We start from the raw sequence: 19,375 nt of genomic DNA, 5'->3' as shown, positions 1-19,375 counted from the left end.
GGTAAAGCTGGGACACAGTGAGTGTGAGCTGGGGGTAAAGCTGGGACACAGTGAGTGTGAGCTGGGGTAAAGCTGGGACTCAGTGAGTGAGAGCTGGGGGTAAAGCTGGGACACAGTGAGTGTGAGCTGGGACTCTGAGTGTGAGCTGGGATTGAAACAGAGAATAGCCTCACTGGCACCGCCCATCGGTCTATGATAGCCCCGCCCACTAACGCCGCCCATCTGTCTATGATAGCCCCGCCCACTAACCCCGCCCCTCTCTTTTTGTCTCGCTGTGACTTCGCCCGCCCTCAGTTTCCGCCCTCTCTCTTGCTCCGCCTTCTTAAAAACGGATGACTCCGCCCCTACAGCGCGGGACTTTCCAGATGATGTCATCACGCAGCGTCGGACTTACCTTTAACACGTCAAGTCATTCGCCTGGAGTTTGAAGCTCAGAGAGCGGGAAACGGCGAGAAAGTGGTAAAACCCCGAAACCGAGTGACCGAACCCCGACACTGACTGACTGGGAGATCACCCCGACACTGACTGACTGGGAGATCACCCCGACACTGACTGACTGGGAGATCACCCCGACACTGACTGACTGGGAGATCACCCCGACACTGACTGACTGGGAGATCACCCCGACACTGACTGACTGACTGGGAGATCACCCCGACACTGACTGACTGACTGGGAGATCACCCCGACACTGACTGACTGACTGGGAGATCACCCCGACACTGACTGACTGACTGGGAGATCACCCCGACACTGACTGACTGACTGGGAGATCACCCCGACACTGACTGACTGGGAGATCACCCCGACACTGACTGACTGACTGACTGACTGGGAGATCACCCCGACACTGACTGACTGACTGACTGGGAGATCACCCCGACACTGACTGACTGACTGACTGGGAGATCACCCCGACACTGACTGACTGACTGACTGGGAGATCACCCCGACACTGACTGACTGACTGACTGGGAGATCACCCCGACACTGACTGACTGACTGACTGGGAGATCACCCCGACACTGACTGACTGACTGACTGGGAGATCACCCCGACACTGACTGACTGACTGACTGGGAGATCACCCCGACACTGACTGACTGACTGACTGGGAGATCACCCCGACACTGACTGACTGACTGACTGGGAGATCACCCCGACACTGACTGACTGACTGACTGGGAGATCACCCCGACACTGACTGACTGACTGACTGGGAGATCACCCCGACACTGACTGACTGACTGACTGGGAGATCACCCCGACACTGACTGACTGACTGACTGGGAGATCACCCCGACACTGACTGACTGACTGACTGGGAGATCACCCCGACACTGACTGACTGACTGACTGGGAGATCACCCCGACACTGACTGACTGACTGACTGGGAGATCACCCCGACACTGACTGACTGACTGACTGACTGACTGACTGACTGACTGGGAGATCACCCCGACACTGACTGACTGACTGACTGGGAGATCACCCCGACACTGACTGACTGACTGACTGGGAGATCACCCCGACACTGACTGACTGACTGGGAGATCACCCCGACACTGACTGACTGACTGGGAGATCACCCCGACACTGACTGACTGACTGGGAGATCACCCCGACACTGACTGACTGACTGGGAGATCACCCCGACACTGACTGACTGACTGGGAGATCACCCCGACACTGACTGACTGACTGGGAGATCACCCCGACACTGACTGACTGACTGGGAGATCACCCCGACACTGACTGACTGACTGGGAGATCACCCCGACACTGACTGACTGACTGGGAGATCACCCCGACACTGACTGACTGACTGGGAGATCACCCCGACACTGACTGACTGACTGGGAGATCACCCCGACACTGACTGACTGACTGGGAGATCACCCCGACACTGACTGACTGACTGGGAGATCACCCCGACACTGACTGACTGACTGACTGGGAGATCACCCCGACACTGACTGACTGATTGACTGACTGGGAGATCACCCCGACACTGACTGACTGATTGACTGACTGGGAGATCACCCCGACACTGACTGACTGATTGACTGACTGGGAGATCACCCCGACACTGACTGACTGATTGACTGACTGGGAGATCACCCCGACACTGACTGACTGATTGACTGACTGGGAGATCACCCCGACACTGACTGACTGATTGACTGGGAGATCACCCCGACACTGACTGACTGATTGACTGACTGGGAGATCACCCCGACACTGACTGACTGACTGACTGGGAGATCACCCCGACACTGACTGACTGACTGACTGACTGGGAGATCACCCCGACACTGACTGACTGGGAGATCACCCCGACACTGACTGACTGGGAGATCACCCCGACACTGACTGACTGGGAGATCACCCCGACACTGACTGACTGGGAGATCACCCCGACACTGACTGACTGGGAGATCACCCCGACACTGACTGACTGGGAGATCACCCCGACACTGACTGACTGGGAGATCACCCCGACACTGACTGACTGGGAGATCACCCCGACAACTGACTGACTGGGAGATCACCCCGACACTGACTGACTGACTGGGAGATCACCCCGACACTGACTGACTGACTGAGAGATCACCCCGACACTGACTGACTGACTGAGAGATCACCCCGACACTGACTGACTGACTGACTGAGAGATCACACTGACTGACTGACTGACTGAGAGATCACCCCGACACTGACTGACTGACTGACTGACTGAGAGATCACCCCGACACTGACTGACTGACTGACTGACTGACTGAGAGATCACCCCGACACTGACTGACTGACTGACTGACTGACTGAGAGATCACCCCGACACTGACTGACTGACTGACTGACTGACTGAGAGATCACCCCGACACTGACTGACTGACTGACTGACTGAGAGATCACCCCGACACTGACTGACTGACTGACTGACTGAGAGATCACCCCGACACTGACTGACTGACTGACTGAGAGATCACCCCGACACTGACTGACTGACTGACTGAGAGATCACCCCGACACTGACTGACTGACTGACTGAGAGATCACCCCGACACTGACTGACTGACTGACTGAGAGATCACCCCGACACTGACTGACTGACTGACTGAGAGATCACCCCGACACTGACTGACTGACTGACTGAGAGATCACCCCGACACTGACTGACTGACTGACTGAGAGATCACCCCGACACTGACTGACTGACTGACTGAGAGATCACCCCGACACTGACTGACTGACTGACTGAGAGATCACCCCGACACTGACTGACTGACTGACTGACTGAGAGATCACCCCGACACTGACTGACTGACTGACTGACTGAGAGATCACCCCGACACTGACTGACTGACTGACTGACTGAGAGATCACCCCGACACTGACTGACTGACTGACTGACTGAGAGATCACCCCGACACTGACTGACTGACTGACTGACTGAGAGATCACCCCGACACTGACTGACTGACTGACTGACTGAGAGATCACCCCGACACTGACTGACTGACTGACTGACTGAGAGATCACCCCGACACTGACTGACTGACTGACTGACTGAGAGATCACCCCGACACTGACTGACTGACTGACTGACTGAGAGATCACCCCGACACTGACTGACTGACTGACTGACTGACTGAGAGATCACCCCGACACTGACTGACTGACTGACTGACTGAGAGATCACCCCGACACTGACTGACTGACTGACTGACTGAGAGATCACCCCGACACTGACTGACTGACTGACTGACTGAGAGATCACCCCGACACTGACTGACTGACTGACTGACTGAGAGATCACCCCGACACTGACTGACTGACTGACTGACTGAGAGATCACCCCGACACTGACTGACTGACTGACTGAGAGATCACCCCGACACTGACTGACTGACTGACTGAGAGATCACCCCGACACTGACTGACTGACTGACTGAGAGATCACCCCGACACTGACTGACTGACTGACTGAGAGATCACCCCGACACTGACTGACTGACTGACTGGGAGATCACCCCGACACTGACTGACTGACTGACTGAGAGATCACCCCGACACTGACTGACTGACTGACTGACTGACTGGGAGATCACCCCGACACTGACTGACTGACTGACTGACTGACTGGGAGATCACCCCGACACTGACTGACTGACTGACTGACTGAGAGATCACCCCGACACTGACTGACTGACTGACTGACTGACTGAGAGATCACCCCGACACTGACTGACTGACTGACTGACTGACTGAGAGATCACCCCGACACTGACTGACTGACTGACTGACTGACTGAGAGATCACCCCGACACTGACTGACTGACTGACTGACTGACTGAGAGATCACCCCGACACTGACTGACTGACTGACTGACTGACTGAGAGATCACCCCGACACTGACTGACTGACTGACTGACTGACTGAGAGATCACCCCGACACTGACTGACTGACTGACTGACTGACTGAGAGATCACCCCGACACTGACTGACTGACTGACTGACTGACTGAGAGATCACCCCGACACTGACTGACTGACTGACTGACTGACTGAGAGATCACCCCGACACTGACTGACTGACTGACTGACTGACTGAGAGATCACCCCGACACTGACTGACTGACTGACTGACTGACTGAGAGATCACCCCGACACTGACTGACTGACTGACTGACTGAGAGATCACCCCGACACTGACTGACTGACTGACTGACTGACTGACTGAGAGATCACCCCGACACTGACTGACTGACTGACTGACTGACTGACTGACTGAGAGATCACCCCGACACTGACTGACTGACTGACTGACTGACTGACTGAGAGATCACCCCGACACTGACTGACTGACTGACTGACTGACTGACTGAGAGATCACCCCGACACTGACTGACTGACTGACTGACTGACTGAGAGATCACCCCGACACTGACTGACTGACTGACTGACTGAGAGATCACCCCGACACTGACTGACTGACTGACTGACTGACTGAGAGATCACCCCGACACTGACTGACTGACTGACTGACTGACTGAGAGATCACCCCGACACTGACTGACTGACTGACTGACTGACTGAGAGATCACCCCGACACTGACTGACTGACTGACTGACTGACTGAGAGATCACCCCGACACTGACTGACTGACTGACTGACTGAGAGATCACCCCGACACTGACTGACTGACTGACTGACTGACTGAGAGATCACCCCGACACTGACTGACTGACTGACTGACTGACTGAGAGATCACCCCGACACTGACTGACTGACTGACTGACTGACTGAGAGATCACCCCGACACTGACTGACTGACTGACTGACTGACTGAGAGATCACCCCGACACTGACTGACTGACTGACTGACTGACTGAGAGATCACCCCGACACTGACTGACTGACTGACTGACTGACTGAGAGATCACCCCGACACTGACTGACTGACTGACTGACTGACTGAGAGATCACCCCGACACTGACTGACTGACTGACTGACTGAGAGATCACCCCGACACTGACTGACTGACTGACTGACTGACTGAGAGATCACCCCGACACTGACTGACTGACTGACTGACTGACTGAGAGATCACCCCGACACTGACTGACTGACTGACTGACTGACTGAGAGATCACCCCGACACTGACTGACTGACTGACTGAATGACTGAGAGATCACCCCGACACTGACTGACTGACTGACTGAATGACTGAGAGATCACCCCGACACTGACTGACTGACTGACTGACTGGGAGATCACCCCGACACTGACTGACTGGGAGATCACCCCGACACTGACTGACTGACTGACTGACTGGGAGATCACCCCGACACTGACTGACTGAGAGATCACCCCGACACTGACTGACTGACTGACTGACTGGGAGATCACCCCGACACTGACTGACTGGGAGATCACCCCGACACTGACTGACTGACTGACTGGGAGATCACCCCGACACTGACTGACTGACTGACTGACTGGGAGATCACCCCGACACTGACTGACTGACTGACTGACTGGGAGATCACCCCGACACTGACTGACTGACTGACTGGGAGATCACCCCGACACTGACTGACTGACTGACTGACTGACTGACTGACTGACTGACTGACTGACTGACTGACTGACTGACTGACTCACTGACTCACTGGGAGATCACCCCGACACTGACTGACTGACTGACTCACTGACTCACTGGGAGATCACCCCGACACTGACTGACTGACTCACTGACTGACTCACTGACTGACTGGGAGATCACCCCGACACTGACTGACTGACTGACTGACTCACTGACTGACTGGGAGATCACCCCGACACTGACTGACTGACTGACTGACTCACTGACTGACTGGGAGATCACCCCGACACTGACTGACTGACTGACTCACTGACTGACTGACTGACTGACTCACTGACTGACTCACTGACTGACTGGGAGATCACCCCGACACTGACTGACTGACTGACTGACTGACTGACTGACTGACTGACTGACTGACTCACTGACTGACTCACTGACTGACTGGGAGATCACCCCGACACTGACTCACTGACTGACTCACTGACTGACTGGGAGATCACCCCGACACTGACTGACTGACTGACTCACTGACTGACTGACTCACTGACTGACTGACTGACTCACTGACTGACTGACTCACTGACTGACTGACTGGGAGATCACCCCGACACTGACTGACTGACTGACTCACTGACTGACTGGGAGATCACCCCGACACTGACTGACTGACTGACTGACTCACTGACTGACTGACTGGGAGATCACCCCGACACTGACTGACTGACTGACTGACTGACTGACTGACTGACTGACTGACTGACTGACTGACTGACTCACTGACTGACTGACTGGGAGATCACCCCGACACTGACTGACTGACTGACTGACTCACTGACTGACTGGGAGATCACCCCGACACTGACTGACTGACTGACTGACTCACTGACTGACTGGGAGATCACCCCGACACTGACTGACTGACTGACTGACTGACTCACTGACTGACTGGGAGATCACCCCGACACTGACTGACTGACTGAGAGATCACCCCGACACTGACTGACTGACTGAGAGATCACCCCGACACTGACTGACTGACTGACTGAGAGATCACCCCGACACTGACTGACTGACTGACTGACTGAGAGATCACCCCGACACTGACTGACTGAGAGATCACCCCGACACTGACTGACTGACTGACTGACTGAGATGTAACAAGTGAAATGGGTACAATGACCAACCTCCCTGAGCTGGTCGTGTGCAGTTTGTTTCCCATATAGAAAGTATCTGCTATTCAGATTGTCATTCTGTTTCCCTGCCAGGGGCATGAATTATGGCCGTCCCTTTTGTTGAAGGTTGGGATCTGGTCCAGACTCTTGGAGAAGGAGCATACGGAGAGTGAGTACCTCTTGCAAGTCTTATTTAATATACATATATTGCTCTATCCACATTTTAAATGCATAATACAGCGCTAGGGAATCTGATGGCGCTAAATAAATAATAAAATAATAACACCACAATAATGCTGAAAAAAGGACCTCCCAAATAAATCCTGATAATGTGTGGCACATATCTGTCCTGCCCACCTCCAATATTGCTAACCCTATAGTGATGCTGCCATGGTTTCCATATAAATAACCCTTGATGTAAGGTGGGTTTGTGTCACGGTTAGCGTTTTCCTGCTCACTCTCTCCGTATTAATCCGGTTCTTTTCTTGTGTCAGAGTGCAGTTGGCTGTGAATCGGAAAACTGAAGAAGCCGTGGCTGTGAAAATCGTTGATATGAAGCGTGCTGCTGAATGTCCAGAAAATATCAAGAAGGAGATCTGTATCAATAAGATGCTGCACCATAAGAACATTGTTCGATTTTATGGGCACCGTAAAGAAGGCAACATTCAGTACCTCTTCCTGGAATACTGTCGTGGAGGCGAGCTGTTTGATCGAATTGGTAATTTTAGTACTCTGTGTTATATTGCTTGTTTTACTGCAATTTCTGCCGTGTTTAAATGTCAGCCTTTTGCATTGTGAATTTGTTAGTTGTAGCACAGAACATTAGATACTTTAGCTAGAAAGTAACCTTAGCTTATGTATTGCACATCACAGTTACTGGGACTTGTCCTCTTTCACTTACATTTAGCTCAAGCTAGACTGAACACTTGATTTTTCTGTTTTGTCTGTAGATCATTTGTAGACATAATGTTTCAGTGATAACCATCTGTATCAGTATACTTTGATTTGGGCTCTGTATTCACTGCCTGTTATTTTACTACCCCAGGGGTGGCCACAAATACCCTTCATTCACCTACTGTACATACAAGTTTTTGCAATATTTCTCTGCATGTTGCAGTTTGTAAGAAATTGAAGTGCAATTCTCTAAATTTCACTGAAAGGCAATATTTTTTAATTTAATCCTGTTGTATATGAATTGGTCTTGGAGCACAGCCTCAAGCTGCGGTAGATTGGGTTTACTAGCATAGATTACTGTCGTCTGCATACATGTGTTCAGTTGAGGATTTGCAGACGTTAGGCAGATCATTTATAAATAATGTGAATAGTAGGGGGCCGCGTTTGGAGCCTTGGGGAACACCACATGTGACCAGAAGAGGGAGGGAGGCGCTATAATTTTTCCACAGCACTATACAACAGACAAAAACCTGCAAACAACAAATGGGTTAATATTGGACAAAACAAGTGGTGGACAGCCCTGCTCTGCCAATTCATCAGGAATTTTCTTTATTTAATTAAAGGGACATTATAGTCACCAGAACAACTACAGTTTATAGTCACCAGAACAACTACAGTTTATTGTATTTGTTCTGGTTAGTATAATCATTCCCTTCAAGCTTTTTGCAGTAAACACCGTTTGTTTCAGAGAAAAGGCAGTGTTTTCATTACAGCCTAGGGATACCTCCTGTGACCACTCCTCATAAGCCTTCTAGAGGTGCTTCCTGGTGCAGTGCTGCACAGTGTGACTGAGATTCAGTCTGTCCATCCTCTGCATGGAGAAACTGAGCTTTTCTCAGAGAGATGCATTGATTCATTGCATCGATATGAGGAGGTGCTGATTGGCCAGAGCTGTGTTTGGCTTGTGCTGGCTCTGCCTCTGAGCTGCCTTCTTGATAATCACAGACAATCTAATGCTTTCCTATGAGAAAGCATTGTGATTGGTTGAGATCAACACTTCTGATGATGTTAGCCAAGCTGGCAGATCAGGGGCAGAGCCAACAGCAGCAGACTGCAATAAGATTTTACTATATTTAGGGAGGTTATGGGGGGCTAGATGGTGTTTTTTTGTTTAACACTATAGGGTCAGGATTATGTGTGTGTTTTCCTATAGGATTTCTTTAAGGTTGTTTTTGTCCACTTTCTGTAATTCACTGCAGTAGTGTATTTGATCTATCACAGTGTGAGTGATGAGGTCTGCACATTTATTTAACCAGTTATTTGATCTCTTCCAGAGCCGGATGTGGGAATGCCGGAGCATGAAGCACACTCCTTTTTCCAGCAGTTGATCGCTGGCGTGGTGAGAAATGATCTTCTATGTCCAATATTCCTGCCTTATTGTAACTGCCCGGTATTTATTAGTGATGTTTCCATGATCCGAGTCATTTAGTGAAGTTAGTAAATGGCCAGGCTCTAAAGATGTTTCATGTGAATTTTCTTATGACTCTCTGTACTGTAACCACTGGTAATCTATATTCCAGTCCTGTGTGACTTCATTTAAAGTGTTTTTCTGTAATAACACTGCACTGTGTGTTCACATTACTTGCACTTTGACACAAACTGAATTGAAGAAGCAGAATCTCCTTGTGGAAGGAGTTCCACTCCCCTTTTTATTAACCCCTTTAAATTTAATTGGACGGTATGGTTAGTGAGTGGGATTTACACGGGAAAGGAACAATGAGGCTCTTCCTTCTCGTTTAATTCTGTGAAATGGGACTGCGATCTGTAGAGTGGTTTCTTGGGGGAGGAGGCTTTTGTTTGTTGTACATCAGGGCATATCAATGGCTGTGTGAAGATGATGTTTCACTCACAGTATGTTAATAGGCTGTAACATTTATTCAAAATCGGTCTGTTTGCAGGAGTATTTACATGGCCTTGGGATTACGCACAGAGACATTAAACCAGAAAACCTGCTCCTGGATGACAGAGGTATGTATGGGCCGCTGGGATACTATTCATCTGTTCTGTAGAATGCCTGCTTTATAGGGCGAGCATGTAATAAACACATGCAGGTTAAGAATTTTATCCAAATTAATTGATCTAAATTTTGTTTTCCTTTTAATTTCATCCAATTTTCATGGCTGCACTGATTCCAAGAGTCCAATCCCCTGTTTTGGGAATGGAATTTGAATAATTAAAAGGAGGACCTGTTGAATTGTTCCCCTATGTGTCTCACCCATGTCGGGCAGCTAAGGTGTTAAATATTTAATTGCACACATTTTTAAAATGCATCAGCCTTCTATGCTCTGTCTTTACATAAGCAACGTTTTGTCCAGCTAACATGTCTGAACATCACTGTATCTTTAAGCCGTAGAATTTGTGAGCCTACTGGCAACCATTCCTTGGGCGATACATGGGATTCTTCCATATATGAAATACACACAATTTATTGTAAAAGTGATGTCTAGTAGTAGTTGCTTTAGGCGTCTGAGACATTGAGCCTGTCATACAGTCATTCTGTTGGTTCTCCACCTTTCTATTAGCTTATTGCAAAATCGTGCTTCAAACTGGTTTTTTTGCCTTCTTTTGGATCAACAGCAAAAAAAAAAACAAATGTGAGAAAGGCTGAACTTGATGGACGCAAGTCTCTTTTCAGTTATGTAACTATATTGGAGAAGTCCCCGTGAGAGGCAGAAAGTTTAATTATTATTTCATCATTTCAGATCAGTTAAAAATCTCAGACTTTGGGTTGGCGACTGTATTCCGACATGGCGGCAAGGAGCGATTGCTGAACAAGATGTGCGGAACACTTCCCTATGTGGCACCTGAGCTTATCAAGACTAGAGGGTTTCATGCAGAACCTGTGGATGTCTGGTCGTGTGGAATCGTCTTAACTGCCATGCTGGCCGGAGGTAAGTCGGTATCTGGGTCTGGCAGTATGCTTCTACATTGGGCAAGAATATATACTGCTTTCCTGCAAATGTTTTTTTTTTTTTTTTCATTTTATGGGATTTTTCTACCTCAATTATGCAGAGTTACCCTGGGATCAGCCAAACGACGCATGTCAAGAATACTGTGACTGGAAAGAAAAGAAGCATTATCTTAACCCCTGGAAAAAGGTGGATTCAGTACCTCTGGGTATGTAGCCATCGTTTCTTTGAAGCTGGGTGAATGCAAGGGCTGTATCTGTCAGTACAGTATTAAGGTGGCAATTTCTGTAATACCCCAACTCCTGACTTGTTGGATTTTGCAAACTTACTCCACGGAAAACCCAATGAGACGTCTTTCGCTGTTCAGCATATTCAATCAAAGCCAATACATGACTGTCTACATTTGTGTTCAGGGAATCTGTTTCTCGGATGAGCATGGACTCCAATCTACTCAGCTGTGTGGAGTTAGTTTCTGGCTCTCAGCTGGGGTTGCCAGTTAGCCTTTATTTCTTGGCACATATCACATCTGCCAATGTGCAGATGTGATATTTGCTGCAGACTAGTGTGACGAATGCACACGTCAGCTATGGTATAAGTGAATCAATGAAAAATAAAGTACAAATTCCACAAACGGCAGGGCAACACTTGCTGCATGAATATTATCTGTCTAATAGCTTTTCATTGTTTACGGACTTCCTTTGACACTCTTTAACCAGGGCTAGACCAATCTCAGGTCGCCATGGAATTTTGTCCTGGCAGCCCTTTAGGGAATGTCAGCACAGGGCAGCGTGAGAGCTGGCCGGCCAGGTGCCCACCTGCCCGACGCTGCATGGGAGCTGGCCACCCAGACGGCTGGGAGCAGCGTGGGATGCTATGCGCGAGGGAGCAGTAATCCTGCAGCTCATCTCTGCTCCCTTGGGTGGACATAAATGAAAATAAAAATGTTAATTTGTGAGTTTATGTGAAAATGTGTGTCTGTCTCTGCGTGTGTGTCTACATGTCTCTGTGTTTCTCTGTGTGTGTGTCTGTTTTGGTACCTGCCCCCCTCCGATCACACGGGAAAGGTGTTGTTGCTCACTTTTTTCCCACGCCATGCCGGTTTCGCCATGGCTGGTCCCGCCTCCATGCTTGAGATCATCAATCTTTACCTTATCTCAAATAAGTCAATGCTTTCCCGTGGAAAGCTTTAGGAGGATTTTGCAAATGTGCAGCAAAAGGCTGTGCTGCGCCAATCCGCATTTCCTCATAGAGATGCATGGAATCGATGCTTCTCTATGGGGAACCTTCAACGCTTCATTGCAGAGCATGGAGACGCTGAACATAGGTTAAACGTCTAGGAATCACCTCAAGTGGCGGTCTGAGTGACTGCCACTAGAGGTGTCCCAAGGTAGCAATGTAAACACTGTCTTTTCTCTGAAAAGGTAGTGTTTTCATTGAAAAGCCTGCAGTGACATGCTACAGACACCAGAACACCTACATTAAGCTGCAGTGGTTGTGGTGACTATAGCGTACCTTTTAAAAATTGCATTTTTCGCATTCAAAATTAAAGTTTTGTTACTTTTTTTATTTTATAAATTCTTTATTTTCAGTATTTTAAGTCGTTTGATCGTAAGCGAGGGGTACAGAATGTAAAAGAGGGGTGGGGTACATATGCGATCCATTTAGTACAGTAGGTTAACAATTAATATATCAGAGATAAGGTCTCATTAGCTGGAATAGCATAATTTCAAGTACAGAGTGTTGCGAACAGTCGGCTTTTGTATTCCCATTAGTCTGGGTTATTGGGTGGTTAAGTTAGAGAAGTTTCAGTGTCGTCAGCGTTAGGTAGTCACGTGGTGTGTGTCCAGGGGGTATTGAGGTGGGTAGGGCCTGTGGAGGGTGGGGGAGGGGGAGTGAGTGCTTATCCGTAGTTCGGGTGGTATCCTTTTATTCTCTATGGAGCTGGGCCCTCGCGATGTTGGTAGGAGTTAGGCTATGTCTGGCTGGTTGTGGGACACTTTTTTTTTTTTTTTTTAACGACTTGCTCCTAACTTTTTTTAGCTGGCTCCTAGATTCCAAACAAATTTGTCAAGCCCTAGCTTTCACATTATGTAAATTGTAATAATTTAAACACTTGTCATTTTAGCGTTGCTGTGTAAGATACTGACTGAACACCCAGATACCAGAATAACCATTCCAGGAATCAAAAAAGAACGGTGGTTTACAAAAATAATCAAGAAGGGTATGTCTGTGCATTAAACTCAAATGCTTCATTTAAAGAAGTTTTAATGTTTACTTATCCCCTTATATTTCACAGTTATGTGTTTGTCACAAATCCAGATCAAATATTTACCTCTGTCCAGAGATTAAGCACTTCCATCTGTCAGTCATTGTTATAATTCTTTGCACCTGTTGGAGATATTTAAAAATGTGTTTTTTTGTTTTTTTTCCCACCTCATTTGCAGTATGTGCCCTGACTGTGCCAGGACTTAACTGGTTTGTGATGTAAATTGCTTTTAAGGAAAAGCTACATCACATACGTGTGTGTGTGTGCTTTCTATATAGTGTGTATATTGCTTTTAAGGAAAAGCTACATCACATACACACTTAAACTGATTTCTAGGTATTTCTCAGTAAGGTAGTCTCTAGATAAGTGACCTTTAAATACATGTTTGCCATGTAAGCCTTGTATAAACAGTGATTTATTCAATGTGACAAGCTTCTTCGAGCGGCTCCTATTCGCTAGATTGTAAGTTCTGGTGAAATATCTCATCTGAGAATGTAACAACTAAATGTAATCTAACCAATATATATTGACCTAGATTTTACCATTTTAATTCCCCAAAATGCACTGTTGAATAAATCCACAAAGTATTAATCCTGGAGTATAGAAGTTATTACCCTGCACAGTGTTCATCCAAAGTGCTGAATGTACTGGCTTTTGTCCCCTCTTTAGGTTTAAAGAGAAGTCGCGTATCCTCAGGTGGAGGATCAGATTCACCAGGAAACCTCTTTAAACATATCCGGTCTGAAATGGAGCTGTCACAGGTCTCTCACAGGTCAGATGGTCGCTGTTAATTAGAGTATTGGTGGGGGTTGGGAAGAATCTGCTCATTATGAAAGCTGTAACCGATATCAAGCAATTAAGTTTATTTTTATTAACCTGGTTTGATATTGTATCATTTTTATAAGATTACGTGCTAATAGATGTTGATGCTTGTAGCAATGGAACAGGTCCATTAATTATCCTAACGCGTCATTTTAATGTCTTTATTTCTTTCTGATATAGTGGAGATAAGACAACCTATTCCAGTACCCAGCCAGAGCCACGCACAGCCATGCCAGCATGGGACAGTAATCCCTCTCTCATAGACAACTTGGTTCAAGGCAAAGGGTTGAGCTTCTCACAGCCAGCCTGCCCTGATAACATGCTCCTCAACAGCCAGTTACTGGGTACTCCTGGTTCCTCGCAGGTAAACAGACGCTGGACAGCGCAGGAGTATAGAGTGCGTGCTTGTGTGATTCTGCATGCTGGTATGTATTTGTTCATGTTTCGTTAGTGAGTGCCAGCACATAATTCCTGGAGGACAGTACACTGAAGTCATTATTTCTCTGTGGCAATGTAGTACACAGTGAGGCTTCTGTTTTACAGAGTGCATGCTCTGACATGGTTCCTCAGGATTCTATAGATAAATGCACTTTCTATACATTTTATATTGGAACCAGGAGGTGGTGAGTGGTTTGTATATTCTTCAGAGAGTTTACAGTCACTATATAATGCCTTATCAATAGAAGGGTCCCGGTCACAGAGTAAAACACCTGCAGACAAATGTAAATATTGAATGCAGCTGGAGTATACAATGTATATTACTCCTTTTATCTTAATATTTAGGGGTTTACTCACTAAAAGGAAAAAGTTGCAAATTACCAAATCACTTGGGTGGAAAGTTCTCCGATTCTGTGATTGATTTATTTATTTTTCACAGAAACTCTATTTTGACCTAACTGTTTCAGTTAATTGTTATTTAGCCACAATGAAATGTCTATGAAACCAATACTAATACTTGTTTGTTTTGCTTGGATTCCATGTCAGAAGCTGTTTTATGACCTTGTTGTAGCTAGTTATTCATTTCTGACAATGCCCCTATGTGTATGCAGAATCCATGGCAGCGATTGGTTAAGAGGATGACCAGGTTCTTTACCCGGGTGGATGCTGAAAACTCATACAGCACTCTGAAAGATAACTGCGAAAAGATGGGCTACGTCTGCAAGAAAACTTGCCCCAACCAGGTCAGTCTCTTAATCCTGAGCAAGTGATATGTGTGTGTGTTGCATTCTGTAAAGTGTGTGTGTGTGTGTGTGTGTTTGAGTGTGCATGCTGTATTGTGTGTTTTCTATATATCTGTCTGTATTGTTTGTTTTCTATATATCTCTGTATTTTGTGTGTTTTCTATATAATGTCTGTCTCTGTATTGTATGTGTGTTTTCTATATAATGCCTGTCTGTATTGTGTGTTTTCTATATAGTGTGTGTGTGCGCTTTCTATATAGTGTGTATTCTGTACAATGTACGTGCATTCTATATAATGTCTGTGTGTGTTTGCATTTTATTGATAATTTGTGTGTACTTTCTATATTATATGTATATAATATGCATGTGCCTTCTGTTTAGTATGTTGTAGGGATGGATGTGTGTGTGTGTGTGTGTGTGTGTGTATTCTATATAAGGCACGTGAGTTTTTATTTTATTTATATACAATACAAACCCGCGCGCAAATGTGTGTGTGTGTGTTTCCCCTTGAATATTTTTCTGTTTAACAGATGGTAATCTTTGTCTCACTGTGTTAGTTTGTCTTTAATCTGTTTTGTTGTTTCCAGGTAACACTTTCTACCATGGACAGAAGGAATAACAAGTTAATATTCAAGGTGTCTGTCTTCGAAATGGAAGAGCGAATTTTGTTGGATTTCCGTCTTTCCAAGGTAATTTTTTTTTTTTTCTGTTTATATGATCAAATATTATATTTATATGATAAAAAAGCCTGTTTTGAATTTATTTCAAAAGCACATATAGCTGACTAGCCTCTTAAGTCACTTACCTTAATCCAGCGCCGATGTCCCTCAGCGCTGGGTCAGGCTCAGTCAACACTCCTCCCCAGCTGACGTCAGCCTTAGGGGGAGGCCTAATGCGCATGCGCAGCAATGGCCATGATCACATTAGGATTCCCCCATAGGAAAGCATTATTCAATGCTTTCCTTTGGGGGAAAATCTGATGCTGGAGGTCGTCATGCAGAGTGTGAGGACATCCATCGTCCGATAAAGGAGCAAAGGTCTGTTTCGATTCCGGAAGTCCCTCTAGTGGCTGTCTGGTAGACAGCCACTAGAGGAGGAGGAGAACCCTCAGAGGTAATTATTTCAGTTTCTCAGAATCTGCAATAATAACCTCTGTAGGATTAAGGGACATGGGACATTGCACCCAGACCACAATGAGCCGAAGTGGTGTGGGTGACTACAGTGTCCCTTTAATCGTCCTCTAGTGGCTGTCCAACTGCCAACCACTAGATGTGTTTCCCTAGCACTGACTGTAAAATTCTGTCACGTGAGATGGAAACTCATAGGAAAACATTGAATATAATAGTTTCCAATGGGGAGGTATGGATTCCACGCATATAAAGGTGAATAAAACCCTTTATTTTCTTAAACCTTTTTAAGGGGGGGAAGGGGGGGGGGGCTATATCTAAATAGGGACAGGGGCACTATAGCAGTGGTGTCCGACCCGCGGCTCAGAATCACTAGTTTGCTGACCGGGCGGTGATGGATCCTTTTACATACTGTGCTCCTCCTGCACTGCTCCGTCGTGGACCCTGCATTGAGCTGGCAGCGGGATATGACTTTGTCCTGGCATCGGCACCACTACAGGATGCCCGAGGGACCTGTGTAGCACTGTCCCAGGAAGCACCTCCAGTGGCCATCTTAGGAGTGGTCACTTGATGAGTCCATAGGGGCAATGTAAACACTGCCTTTTCTCTGAAATCTCAGTATTTACATGAGGGAATGATTATACTCATGGGAAAAAAAAGGGAAGGGCTGCGCCACGCAGGTGTATAAATGAACAGTACGTAAGTCTCAAAAATGGAAAGCAAAATGTTCCAATAAAAGGGGTAGAGTATCTCCTATGCAGAAGTACCCTTCTTAAAGTATGGTGTAGAGAGATATTCTTAAGCTCAGAGGATACGATTTGGCTACAATTTTCTCAAGTGTTGATAACCTATGGAGAGATAAAGGATAGAAAAATCCAATAGTGTAATATGTACAAATAATAGACAGGGTAAGATGGTGATATTAAACTCACATTTGTTAGAGCTTGGCCAGCTCTAGTGTGTCTTGCGTACAGTGGTACAATCCCCACTTATAGGATTTGATGTGAGGGTCCTCGGTGTAGTTTGGAACCAGAACTCAAGGAGAAGGGAATAAAAAGGCAACAATCGTCCTCTCAATAAATTACATAGGAATAATAAAAATGTAGTCACAAAGATGGAGCAGGCTCACCGCTCTATGATAACCGCGTTGGTGGTATAATCCCCACCTAGGATTCTTTGGAGTAGGAGGCAAGATATATAAAACCTGGCATTTATATATCTTGCCTCCTACTCCAAAGAATCCTGAACCCTTTTTCCGGATTGCTGCCTTCTTTATTTTTTGTGTGTGTTTATTAGCACTGACCTATTTGTGTGTTTTTATAATGATAACACTCACCAGAACTACAGTAAGCTGTAGTTGTTCTGATGACTATAGTGTCTTTTTAAGAAAATGGCTTTTAATGTTTTATTACGTATATGCAATTATTATATTTTATATTTGATGTGTGGCCCAAGACAATTTCTGTTTGCTCAATGCGGCCCAGGGAAGTCAAAAGGTTGGACACCAATGCACTATAGCGTTAAAAAATAAAGGTTTGTATCCTGATACTATAGTGCTCCTTTTTTATTAGCAGTCACCTTTTCCAGAAGTGTGGAGTAACAAGTAGCAGAGGGCAGGTTAGAGGTAAAAGATAACATGGTTACTAATGACAATCTGAGCTCATATTCTGCAAACTGTGGCTAGACCTGGAAATTTCATGAATGGCCAGTAACTTCAATAGCTAAACACACTTTCACTTAAAATTATAATGTTCCATATTGGATTAATGCAGTTTTACTTTTGATTAACAGGGAGACGGTCTGGAATTTAAAAGACATTTCCTTAAGATTAAGAAGAAACTCGATGACATTGTTGCCAACCAGAAATTGACTCTATCCACCACATGATAAAGGGACTTCACCAATACTGGACATGGTTCTCTTGGGCCCCGTACCTTCTCACTCATGTTATTAAGTAATAGTTTGATCCAATATCCATATTGTTATTGAACGTGTTTCTGTGAGTTGTGCAAGAGTTGGGGCTGTATGTCTGCTCACATTTGTGCTGTTCAGGAGAGAAAGGAGTCCGATTAGAATTGTAATGTATCATCACATTGGGGTGTAAAAATATTACTGTTTGTGGGTTTTCTCTTCTGTGCTCATCAGAAGGCTGTGCATATGTTGCTCTTCTACAATATTTTTTTTAGATCGCAGTGCACAGTGAGTTAGCGTAGAACTGGAAATTTGATAAAACCTGGTTGCGGTAATTACATTCCATCCATGTCTGATGATATATGATGAAGAGGTCCCTGTGGATTGCATCAGACTTTGTGTCCTTTCCTTCCCAAATGTAATGAAAGGAAAGCCACAAATCCTAGTGTGCGGGATTCTGCACAGTATGCAGTCATGGAACAATTAACGTGGGCGCTCTGCAGGAAATGCAGTTAAAATACTTTATTACTTTACTTATAAAGCTAGATAGATCATGATTCTTCGTTCTGTGTCAGTCTCCTCCAGCAGCATCCAGAAATCTGATTTTGTGTCTTGCAAAATGCCTCTAATAAAACTGAGGAGTCCAAATGCTTTGGACCAAAAGATTTGTAAATGTTCACATTAAATAATTTGACATTAATGTATTTTTTTATTTTGTATAACCAGCAGTCGATATAACATGCAGTTCTCTCCTGTATATAGTGCTACAGTATCTGGTGTAATAAATAAATATAAATCTGGCTCTGGGCATGGGTGGGGAAATGGGTATCTTCACTAAATGAAATACACTTTATCTTTACAGAGCTTCTCTCTCACCCCCCCCCCCCCCTCTCCATTTGTAGAAAGCTATATATAG

At 46.1% G+C, this 19,375-nt stretch overlaps 1 protein-coding gene across 1 annotated transcript; it reads left to right on the top strand.

Annotated features, from left to right (window-relative positions):
* Window positions 1-370: 370 nt before the first annotated feature.
* CHEK1 (checkpoint kinase 1) lies at window positions 371-19,159 on the top strand. The gene is made up of 13 exons (XM_063436858.1): window positions 371-459; window positions 7,383-7,458; window positions 7,784-8,007; window positions 9,518-9,582; window positions 10,142-10,211; window positions 10,946-11,134; window positions 11,256-11,360; window positions 13,278-13,373; window positions 14,088-14,190; window positions 14,421-14,604; window positions 15,290-15,421; window positions 16,009-16,110; window positions 18,340-19,159. The coding sequence occupies exons 2-13, from the start codon at window positions 7,394-7,396 to the stop codon at window positions 18,433-18,435; spliced, it is 1,431 nt and encodes a 476-aa protein (XP_063292928.1). The 5' UTR covers window positions 371-459; window positions 7,383-7,393; the 3' UTR covers window positions 18,436-19,159.
* Window positions 19,160-19,375: the final 216 nt, after the last annotated feature.

Source organism: Pelobates fuscus, chromosome 11 (assembly GCF_036172605.1).
Source record: "Pelobates fuscus isolate aPelFus1 chromosome 11, aPelFus1.pri, whole genome shotgun sequence".
NCBI classification, from domain to species: Eukaryota; Metazoa; Chordata; class Amphibia; order Anura; family Pelobatidae; genus Pelobates; species Pelobates fuscus.
The sequence above is the reverse complement of the archived record's forward strand: the minus strand, read 5'-3'. Positions and strand labels throughout refer to the sequence as shown.

Bases quoted from the DNA above. Each gene is read 5' to 3' on its own strand.
- CHEK1 (XM_063436858.1), top strand. From the start codon at position 7,394: ATGGCCGTCCCTTTTGTTGAAGGTTGGGATCTGGTCCAGACTCTTGGA. The intron at 11,135-11,255 runs GTAAGTCGGTAT...TCAATTATGCAG, and splicing joins AACTGCCATGCTGGCCGGAG to AGTTACCCTGGGATCAGCCA. The intron at 16,111-18,339 runs GTAATTTTTTTT...TTTGATTAACAG, and splicing joins TGGATTTCCGTCTTTCCAAG to GGAGACGGTCTGGAATTTAA.